The sequence below is a fragment of the Thamnophis elegans genome, chromosome 8, assembly GCF_009769535.1.
Source record: "Thamnophis elegans isolate rThaEle1 chromosome 8, rThaEle1.pri, whole genome shotgun sequence".
NCBI lineage: Eukaryota > Metazoa > Chordata > Lepidosauria > Squamata > Colubridae > Thamnophis > Thamnophis elegans.
Window position 1 is genome coordinate 29741845 of NC_045548.1, and position 11834 is coordinate 29753678.

The 11834-nt window shown below is 36.7% G+C and overlaps 1 protein-coding gene across 2 annotated transcripts in view; it reads right to left on the reverse strand.

Moving 5' to 3' along the window:
* Positions 1 to 11834, reverse strand: part of NPC1 (NPC intracellular cholesterol transporter 1) — a 50831-nt gene that overhangs the window by 5382 nt on the left and 33615 nt on the right. For both annotated transcript variants that reach the window (XM_032223325.1, XM_032223324.1), the window contains exons 13-22: positions 10697 to 10879; positions 8519 to 8633; positions 7571 to 7698; positions 7343 to 7483; positions 6848 to 6937; positions 6199 to 6389; positions 4831 to 4946; positions 4590 to 4719; positions 2330 to 2530; positions 386 to 617 (exon numbers count right to left, since the gene is read on the reverse strand). In XM_032223325.1, the coding sequence (XP_032079216.1) occupies positions 386 to 617; positions 2330 to 2530; positions 4590 to 4719; positions 4831 to 4946; positions 6199 to 6389; positions 6848 to 6937; positions 7343 to 7483; positions 7571 to 7698; positions 8519 to 8633; positions 10697 to 10879 (1527 nt within the window). The remainder of the gene's footprint in view (positions 1 to 385; positions 618 to 2329; positions 2531 to 4589; positions 4720 to 4830; positions 4947 to 6198; positions 6390 to 6847; positions 6938 to 7342; positions 7484 to 7570; positions 7699 to 8518; positions 8634 to 10696; positions 10880 to 11834) is intronic.

Sequence of the window (11834 nt, forward strand, 5' to 3'; positions counted from 1 at the left end):
TAAAGATGTCCAAAAGCAGCAAACATTTTCCAGATTTAATTTCAAAACAATTTATAAAATCAATGATTAATTTTATCTGATATGATTTTTTTGTTGGAGGCATTTGCAGCTGTGCACATTATCTGGCTAAATCATCTGGCTGAGTATGGACACCAAATCTAAGACAAATCTTGTCACTATTCTAAAACCAAGATTTTCAGAGAGATCTAAATGAATACAAACAAAAAGGGAAACACTTATTTTTACAAGGAATATCAAGCACTGCATGTATTCTTTTGAGCATTTATATCCATTTTAAGGCTATAAATTGTACAGAGTTTAAGCAGCATTTGTTTTGCACCAAACATTTTTAAACAGGCTAGGATTAAAGTGTAGCTAAACTTACCATTACAAGGTTTACTAAGGAAACTGCATTTAAACTGATACCCCAGAGCCACATCACTCCAAACATGTTGACCAGTATCATAGCAATAGTGAGGGAAACAATAACGGCAGCCCATATTTCAAAACCAAGCAGCACCATAGTTACTATGAATATTGATCCAAGGGAAAGGCCAAGATTAAAGATGGTGTCATCCACAATTGTTAAATATTGTTCATAAAAAACATAGAACAAGCTATGAAGAGAAAGATAAGTAAAGTTAACATTTATAAACTACAACTTACCACTTAGCATCTTCTAAAAAAGTCACTTTCCACTTTTCAAAAATTGAAGACAAGAATGAAAGAATCTAATAAATTTGTCCAACCCTAATCACAATAATCTACCTTGCTGCTGGCTGTCCTCTTCCCTTCCACCTTTTTCAGCATAACTTTCTCCAGATTAAAATTATTTAATGTCTGCTTCTGATGGCAGTAAAAACAACAATTTTGGGTTTTTTTCTGGATCATTTTTTGTTTTTTTCCACTGAAAGCATCAAAAATGATGTTTCTCCACCACTAATGGTGGCAAAAAATAATTTTATTATTTTGGAAGGAAAGACAAATACTGTACTTTTCAGAGTATAAGACACAGTTCTTTCCCCCCTAAAAGGGGGTGGAAATCTTGGTGCATCTTATAAACTCAATACAGCCATTTTTGGCCCCTGGAAACCCTGCCCCGCTCATTCCGTTTTTGTCAAAAACAGGCTTGTTTTTTTGCAAAACCAGGCAACGCAGAAGGTTTGGGAGACCTGCAGATTGCTCCTAGGAGCTGGGGAGGGCAAAAATGTGATGCATGGGGGTGGGGTGTTGGGAAGCAAAAAATGGGTCCATTTTTGCCCTCACCAGCCCTCAGGAGCACACTGCAGGCCTCCCAAATCCCCTGAGCACCCCATTTTTGCAAAAAACAGACCTGTTTTTGGCCTCCCAAGAACCCCAGGAGTACCGTTTTTGCTCTCTCCAGCTTCCAGGAGCACTCTGCAGGCCTCCCAAGCCCTCTGCATGTGTCAGTTTTGCAAAAAATGGGCCCATTTTTGCAAAAAATTGGGCCCGTTTTTTGCCTCCCAAACCTCTAGATGTCATGTTTTTGCCTTCCCTAGCCCCTACGAGCACTCTGCAGGCCTCTCAAATCTTCTGCGTGCCCTGTTTTTGGAAAAAATGGGACATGCAGAGGGTTTGGGAGGCCTGCAGAGTGTTCCTGGGGGCCGGGGAGGGCAAAAACTTTTTTTTTCTTTTTTACCTCTTCAAAATCTTGGTGCGTCTTATACTCCTGTGTGTCTTATAGTCCGAAAAATAGGTTACTAAAAAATACTTTATTTACAGATTAAAGATTGATTGACTGACAAAACTGGGTAGTTTAAAGATTTTTTTTTCATTTGTGACTCTAGATTTATGAACCCAAGCCACAAAACTTCAGTCAATCAAACATTTAGGAATTAATCAGAGCAAAAAGGAAAACTTTGAATATAATTCTAAATTAATATTATTGCTTTAATTATTTGCAAACTGTTCTATCTCTGCACAGGCTTATTAATATTTTCCTGTTTAAAAAAATACAAAAATTGCACAGGGGAAAAAAAATCAGAACACTATTGCCATCACTTCATAATAATCAAAATTTGCAGTAGCTTTCAAGTGACCTAGGAGAATCATGCACAAAGAGCAAAAAATAAAAATAAAAATGGTGGTCCAGAACAAAATTTAACTTTGATTAAATGAAATATATTAGCTCTTATAACAATCTATTATAATTTATTCCCATGTATTTTTAAATTTCCCCCTTTACAATTTAATGGCAACTTCTGAAGAAGCTCGGAGATTGGGTTCTAGCATATATTGCATAATCGAATTCTAATTCTTAGTGAGCAAGTTGTGTGAGAATTTTCTGCCCATAAAGGAATTACTGTACCTGTAAGGAAAAACTTCAGCATTTTTTTCTTTGCGGACCATGGCTGCAGTAATATTGTTCGTAATAATCCGTGCTTTTTTCAATGCATCAATAAAGTCTGCTGAAGTTTTTAGCACTGTATGGTAAGTCATGAAGTAAGTGGCTCCAATTTCAGAAGAGTTGTGTATAAAGTTGACTGCAGAACTATATGCAGCGTGTCCTCTGAAAAAAGAGAGTATAGTTTGCATACATCAAAAAAGCTGCTGGCTTCTTTCAAATCAACAGACTAACAGTCATTTCAATTTGCATCTATTATCTTATTAGGAGATGCTACAGATCAATACTTGCTAAAAGTAGACAACACAAAGCAATAGAATGAGGATGGGAAAAACACACTTCACATGCAGCATTATATTTGCCATTGGATAAATTTTAGGACTATTTTTTATATGGATCAAGAAGGCTTATAAAGGTATGGTACTATTGCATCTCTTTAAAAAAATCACTCTCCAAAGAAATCATGGAATTGTTTCTTATATTTGTAGGTTTTAAGGGGCATAATGGCTCTGGAACACAATTAGGGCTGAAGTGGCCTCATGCATTCAGTGATAACACCAGCCACCATCCCAGGCAAGATACAAATTGTAGTACAGCCAGCCATGCTCTCTTCAATTTCTATTTACTTTTACCTTTTTAATGGACAAATACTGTACACTATTGAGCATATATGCAAATGAAGTACTGGATTATGAAGATCCACTATTTTTAATTTTCTACTACTGACTTAGATTGGATCTTTGCTCATAGCACAAGAATTTTACAATTTTTAAAATGAGAGTACTATAGGATATAGGCAGAAACACTAGAGTTTCAATTTATACTACTAAATCAAAAATATAAAACCATATGTTTTACTGAACATTTTATGGTGGCAAAGCCACTCAATTTTACCTCTTCAGTTTAATACCATTACAAAATCAACTGCAAAATCCACAGAACATTAACCTAGTTAATGTTTAATTCACTTGCCATTCTGAATATTATGGGACTACAAATCAAATGATTTGATAAAATCGTAATAGATTAATGCAGCCTGACATTGTTTGATAATGTATTCTTTCCAGATATTGACTCAGACTTAATAGTCTAAAGTTTCTTAGATCATATATTTTTGAAGATAGGACTCTATGTCCTAAAGCTTCAACTGTAGCATTTTATCTGTTCTGATCTACATTGTTTCAGGCAATTTATATTGTTTTGACCAAACCATTAATTATTTCATTCTGTACCACAAAATAAATTAATCTGGTCCGGAGATTTCACCTCATACAAGAACAGTGTATAATCCTGGACTATGTCGTTATGAAGCTTAAACTGTAATACTGTTCCTGTGCATTTCACTTTATAGTGAATATTCTCTTTTCAGAGAAAAATGCTGTTTTCTAGAATTATATGCAAAATTACTGTTTCCTTTCTTAGAAACTCCCATGAATGTTGAGCTCCTTTTCCCACTAGTTTTTCTTGCTATTAAAACCAACTAACCATTTTTATTTTAAGTTTAAAGTACAAATTTGAACATAAATAACAAATAACTTCATTATTCACTACTTCATGTCCTTTTGAAAGTTCTTGATTTATTTTAACAATAGCAGACTAACAGAGTTGAAAGGGAGCTTGGAGATCTTCTAGTTCAATCCCTTGCTCAGATAGAAAATCCTATAATTCAGGCAAATGGTTGTCTAATCTTTTAAAAACCTCCAGTGTTGGAGTGCACACAACTTCTGAAGATAAGCCATACCGCTGATTAATTGCTTTCACTGTCAGGAAATTTCTCCTTAGTTCTAGGTTGGTTCTCTCCTTGATTAGTTTCCATCCACTGCTGCTTGTCCTCCTTCAGACATTTTGGAGAATAGGTTGACTGCCTCTTTTTTGTGGCAGCACCTTAAATATTGGAACACTGCTATCATGTCACCCCTTTTAGAAAATATTATTTGAACTGATCGGGAGTATTTACCTCCACAACTATTATTAGCATACAGGTGTATTCATCTTCCCTTTCAATTACTTCAGTTCCTTCTAGATGGAAGTTATATCCTTCAATTGGTGTGTTTCAATGATGGCAATAATTATGCTAAGATTAAATTATATTTATTAAGCAATATTTGCCTACCCAAATATAAAATTAAAGTTCAGCTTTATTTTGCACTTCTTGTGCTGTGAGCATTATTATATAGACAAAGAAAGCCAGGGTTTTTATGACTCAATGCCCTTCCAAACATACCCCTTGCCACATTTCGGATTAGGATTATCCGAGAGGAACATAGGGAGAAATTTCATGAAGTCTTCACCCTCAGGTCTCTGTTTTCCTTCTTTAGTCATTGGCCGGCAGCGCACACATGATGGATTGATAACTGTATAAATGTTATTGGAAAATATTCATAAAATTAACATTTGTCTTCATTCATATAAAACTGATTTGCTCAGATTCAATTAATTCATTAAGCTTTGAAATTCAGCTGTACCTGAAGCATTGCAGAATGCTCCAGTGGTGTTATAAGTTCTGCAACAGGAAGATTGTGGCTTGATCCAGTCAAAGTAGTCATCAATCCAGGAAGAAGGTGCATAGCCAATTCTTGTACTAAATATGAAAATGGTACCATCATTTGTCAAACATTTTACATTCTACACAAACTGAATATTTTTTAAAAATATATACATTCAATCCAGATACCATAAGTTTTAAAAAATATACAGATAGTCCTTTGTTCAAATTTACAATGGTACTGGAAAAAGTGATATGACTGTTTTTCAAAAGTGACTTACTACCACTGCAGCATTCCCATGGTCACATGGTCAAAATTCAAAGGCTTGGCAACTGACTCGTAGTTATGACAGTTGCAGTGTCCGGGTGTGTGTGTCATGTGATATCCTTTTGCGAACTTCTGACAAGTAAAGTCAACGGGGAAGCCAGATTCAATTTACAACCATGTTACTAACAACTGCAGTAGTTCACTTAACAACTGTGACAAGAAAAGTCATACAATGGGGCAAAAATCACTTAACAAATGCCACATTTGTTAAGTGAATCACTGCAGTTGTTAAATTAAATTAACAAAGTTGTTAAATGAATCTAGCTTTCCCATTGATTTTGCTTGTCAGAAGATCGCAAAGTATAAACCACATGATCGCAGGACACTGAAGCCATCATAGATATGAACCAGATGCCAAGTAACTGAATGTAAATCACGTGATCATGGGGATGCTGCAATGGTCATAAATGTGAAAAATTGTCACTTTTTTTCAGTGGCAGTGTATCTTTGAACAGTCACTAAACGAAATGGTGTAAGTTGAGTTCTACCTGAATTAGAAGCCTTTGAATTGACAAGCTTGAAAACACCAGAGGGGTTTCCTTCAATCCTTAGTGAAAGAAGTTTTAAATAAAAGTTCAAGGATTGATGAAAGGAGAATGAAATTTGACTTACTTATACAGAATGAAGCAAAATATTTTAATACTGAACATACTATTTTGGAACAATGGACCCAGAAGTTAATTTTGAGAGTGGCTGCTCTATAGATAGACTGTCTATTTAAAAGTTGCTGTGGAAGAGAAACAGGTTTCATTGGTCAAGACGGACACTGATTTGAAAATGGATTTAAACATGAGAGGCTACAAGAATGATATGGAATATGATGCTACATTGGACATAACAACTTAGTAATTCAAAAGGAAATACAAATACTAAATCAAGAGTGTGACCTGGATAATTTTCTTATATTGGACTTACACAAGAGGCTGGTTAATGATGAGTCTAAGTAACAGTTTGTTCCTTTCTAACAGAACATCATTAGCAAGAGAAAATCATTAAGGAAAAAGGAAAATGAATACCTACTAGCTGCTAATCTCTGCTGCATCAAACACTTGCTGTACCAGAGAATTGTTGTCACATCCCATTCCTCCACAGACCATATTTTGTCCATCTGGCGTTGTATAATCATGGCCTTCTTTCAACACAAAATATACTGGAGGACCTGCGTGCAGGTATTTGCCAAGATCATTGAAGTAGACTATCAAATAGGAATCCTGATTTTAAAAGAGAGAGAATACAAGGGATGGGAGAATAAAGTAAGAAAATATCTCCACATTCTTGGTGGCGCAGTGGTTAAAATGCAGTACTGCAGGCTCCCTCTGCTGACTGCCAGCTGCCAGCAGTTTAGCAGTTTGATTCTCACGGGCTCAAGTTGACTCCGCCATCCATCCTTCCGAGGTGGGTAAAATAAGGATCCAGATTGTTCGGGGGCAATATGCTGATTCTGTAAACCACTTAGACAGAGCTGTAAAGCACTGTGAAGTGGTATATAAGTCTAAGTGCTATTGCTATCTTTTCTCTCCCTCCCTCCCACCCTCCCTCCCTCCCTCTCCTCTCTAATCTATTTGTTATATGCACAAATAGGGAGCTGTCATTATCAGGAAATTCTCAGGAAATGTTTAATATTTCCTAAGAAAAAAAGAGTAGTGATACAAGCAGTTGAAAAACTTACATCAGGCATTGATAATCTCTGGTCCAGGCCAATCTCAACTTTGTTGACAACTGCTATGCTGAATGATAACACACCCACAAATATGGATATCTGAAATACAGTAAAATCATCTTTGTCTCACAAAATGCATTTATCTAAAACCTGTTCAAGATTTGGTTTACATAGTTGAAATCTATAGAATAAATCAGTGCTGCAAGAAAATATACTGTAGCTCTTCCATTTAAAGATTAAAACGGTGTCATGATACATTAGCAATAGGGTGGAAGAAATATTTAACATGGTCCTGTTACAGTAAATGTAAGTAAAATTAGCATTAATCTGTTCAGACTACTGAACTGATTTTTAGTATTCTGAAAACCAGCCAGAAATGAACACAAAATTAAATATATTTATACCATTTTTTAAAAATCTCATGATTGCATTTAGATTATTATCTAGAGTTTAGATATTTTAAATCAAAAGGAACTTTAGCTAAAATAATGAGGGTGTACGTACAATAATTGGTCTCATCCACTCTTTAAGAAGAAACGGAGAATAAATGTTTTTGAAAAATTGAAACAACATGCTTTTAGAGTGATGGAAACTACTGATTTCTTCATGACCTTTGATACAGCACAGGATATCACATCGATTACTCTGGAATATAAAAAATGCCAAAATGAATATGCTGCTAAAATAATGCTGATCCAAAACAAATATGAAAAGAGCTTATAATGAACTTACCTCTTGGCGCTTAACATCCAAGCCCAAGAGACTTACAAAGCAAGTAATTTGCAGAAGGAAATCAATAAAGACAGCCACAGCAGCAAAGAGGGAGAATGTACGAACTGCAGGCATAGTAGACAAGCTCCCTAAAAGAGAAAAATAAACAGATGCATGTCATGCTAACTCAATACAAAAGAATATATTCAAACATTTATATATCACTTCCCATAAAATATCATGAAGCAATTTGCCAACCCATTTTTTTTAAATGGTAACTTATGTAAAACACTGTCATTAAAAAGAAAATAAATTACTAACCAGTACATTTCTACAATTCATGAGACGATGGTGAAAAAAAATGGGGAATTACTTCAATAAAAGCATTCCAAACAGTAGGCATTACCATTGTGATTTTCTCCCAAATTCTGGTTTGCTATGAAGATATTATGCCTAGACTCCCATACTAGAACCACAGAAAATGTTTCCGTATACAGCAATATGTTTAAGGGCTCTTATTCAATACTCAGCATTTAACTGAATAGATGCTTTAAATTCAGAAATAACTTGCAGAAATGAACCCAAAACCTATTCCATAGAAACCTATAGAATAGGTTTCATTCCATAATATATCCGTTTTCCCAGCTTTATCAGAAATACATTTGGTGAAAAGTAAAGATATGGGCAATATTCTGTTCATAAACAAGACTGGGTTAAAATAATGTTTCCACATTGCTATCAAGAATTTGGCAGTTTATATTTCACCAGTTTTGGCATTCTACTGAAATGTATTTCACTTGTTCCTTTTAAAACGCCTCTATTCAGCCCTCACTTGGGGCTGTTGTTGATTTTCAAGGATTTGGAAAGAATGGTTTTGCTTATTCTACTTTTTTTTAAAATACTAGTCATAGAATAAGAGAAAATAATTAATTCCAAAATGCAAAAAATCCAAAAATTTACAAATCTTACCTAAGAAAAAAGCCACAGCCTCAGAAAATGAGGAAAGAAGCATACTAGGAGCCACCTCCCCAAGGATTCGACCAATCTGCTTATCTAAGGTTTCATCTTGAAGCCGTTCATCTCTCTGAAATTATAATTCAATCATTAAATCAAATTGTGTATCAGATCCATGATCCAAATTGTTTTAGTTAAAAAAAAATGGAGAAATATGCTTCATTACCAACCTCAAAGGCTCTAGGGTCTAGGCCAGTGATGGCAAACCTTTTTCTTATGGAATGCCAAAATTGTGTCCGTATGCACAATTGCACACGTGCCCACACTAATTCAATCCTCTCCGCCCACATGCACATGCACCCCCCCCCTGAGGCTTTCCTGAAGCCTGGGGAAGCCAAAAATGGCCTCTCCCAGCCCCCTGGAAGCTAGAAATGGATCATTTCCAAATTTCCGGTTGGCCCATTGGGGCCATTTTTCACCCTCCCCAGGCTTCAGGAAAGCCTCTGGAGGCTGAGAAGGGCAAAAAACAGCCCCAATGGGTCAACCGGAAGTTCAGAAACAATCCGTTTCCGGCTTCTGGAGGACTTCCGGGGGGGGGGGGGGGAGCCGTTCCCCCCCCCAGGCTTCAGGAAAGCCTCCGGAGGCTGGGGAAGGTGAAAAACAGGCCCAATGGGTCAACTAGAAGTTCATTCCTGAAAACAGCCTCCCCCAGTCCTCCAGAGGCCGAAAATCAGTTGGCCAGCACGCACATGCTGACGTGCCAGCAAATATGGCTCTGCGTGCCACAGGTTCACCATCACAGGTCTAGGCTATCCATTTATTTTTTGAACAATCAGTAATATATCTTATATCTGTATGGTCATTCAGGCCTACATCAACACTCATATGCATGCATGGACACTGTAAAAACTCTCCGAAATTCTAAATATTCTTCTTTAAAATATTGTAAAAATCCAAAATAAACAGCAGAGTTTCTCCAACCTAAATATTGGTTTTCCCTCTGAGAACAGGCAATCACCCTTTTCACTGGTGTAGCAATTATCCTATTTTAGTCTTATTATTAATGCCTTTACAAAACCCTTAAAAGGGATAATTTGTAAGATTTATCAACATGGCTATCCTTCTGGAAAGATTAAACTCCTTCTTCTCTCAAATATATGGTGTGTTTTTTCCTTCTAAAAGGTTTCTTCTTGTTGTATGTCTGTGCATACACAGGAGAAATGCCTTTTTTTGAACTATCAGAATTAAGCAACTGCATATACACATGTACGAAAAATGCCTTTCAATTACTTGCCATGCTTGCTATGAATCATGGCTACGAAACCTTTCTTCCCATAAGACCAGTGGTGGGATACGACCGGTTCACCCTGGTACACGTGTACCGATGCCTGATGGGAGCACCACATACAGTTCCAGGACAGTGCTCTGGAGGGCCCACCCACCTTCCTTACCTGTATTCGAGCTGATCGGGGCTTATGCGTGCGCACAGAGCGCACAGCCTCTGCGCGATGCTCCGCTGAGCAGCTGGAGCGTTGTGGAACCGTCACGGAGTGTCGTGGGTGGTAAGTATGCATGTATGCGCTGCGCGTGTGCTGTGCACGTGCATGTGGACATCCGGTCCTGTTGCACCATACCGGTTGCACCAGGATCCGGAACCCACCACTGCATAACAGACACTACTTACGGCTATTCCATGCAATGGAGTTTGCAGGCATGAGGGAAGTGTCATCAGACACACTCTTGCACCATGCTGAAGAGCAGGTTGTTTCCCACAGAGGTCAAATGAAGCTTTCCAGAAAGCTCGCAAACATAGTATTCTCCTTGCTGCCCAGAAACAGATATTCAATGCCACCCAAATACTATTTAAAAAGTTAGTGTATTATCAACACATTATCGCAAAAAGCCAAACTATATTAATTACAATGGAACCTTCATAGGCACCTTGGCCATCAGCAGGTCAAAAAAGGGCCAAAGTTCAGTTTTCAGTATTTCTAGATAAGTTGTAAAAAGTTTCCATCCAAACCTTGTGAGAGCTATTACTAACAGGGTGAGCTAGACTGATTATCATTTTGGCTTATATTTCTTATCCGAGCCAGAGAAAGAATCATAGGCAAAAACACCACTAATTTATTCCAACAAAATGGTGCATATGCAAATATCATCTTACTGTATATGTTATATTAATAAAAATACCTGAAATGTCTGAACAATAATGAAAATGTTGTCCACTCCAACAGCCAACACCAAAAAGGGAATGACTTCAATAACAATTAGTGTGAGAGGGACTCCACAATAGCTGAAGATACCCAAAGAACATGCAACTGAACTTAGCACTATCAGGATGCCTGCAATACCCAATGAGATCTTTGAATCCACCTAGTAAATAAAGACAACATACAATGAGAGCCTTTTTAAAATTCTGTTTTTACAACATAATTACAATTTAATAGTTTGTCAAACCAGCTGCACTTTATTACTTGTGCCCCAAAAAAGCATGTATATTTCATTCTAAGAAATATAAAGTGAACAGGCAACATCAGGCACATCAATTTCTAATCCAGATAATATGTAATATATATTCAAATCTCTTTTACTTATTTAGGAAAATTATTGTTCTGAAACATGTTATCTTCAGCACTATTAGACAACATATACTGTATTGTATAAAGCAATTAGGGAGCTCTCCATGTATATATAAATTTTAAGAGAAAAACTGCTAAACAAAATGATAAATAAATTTGCTAATTTCCAGAAGACTGTAGGGATAATTTACAGCACATATGGGTATACACTTTCTTGATACTGTACAGGTGAAACTCAAAAAATTAGAATATCGTGCAAAAGTTCGTTTATTTCAGTAATGCAACTTAAAAGGTGAAACTAATATATGAGATAGACTCATTACATGCAAAGCAAGATAGTTCAAGCCGTGATTTGTCATAATTGTGATAATTATGGCTTACAACTCATGAGAACCCCAAATCCACAATCTCAGAAAATTAGAATATTGTGAAACGGTGCAATATTCTAGGCTCAAAGTGTCCCACTCTAATCAGCTAATTAAGCTATAACATCTGCAAAGGGTTCCTGAGCCTTTAATGGTCTCTCAGTCTGGTTCAGTAGGAATCACAATCATGGGAAAGACTGCTGACCTCACAGTTGTGCAGAAAACCATCAATGACACCCTCCATAAGGAGGGAAAGCCTCAAAAGTTAATTGCAAAAGAAGTTGGATGTTCCCAAAGTGCTGTATCAAAGCACATTAATAGAAAGTTATGTGGAAGGGGAAAGCGTGGAAGAAAAAGGTGCACAAGCAGCAGGGATGACCACAG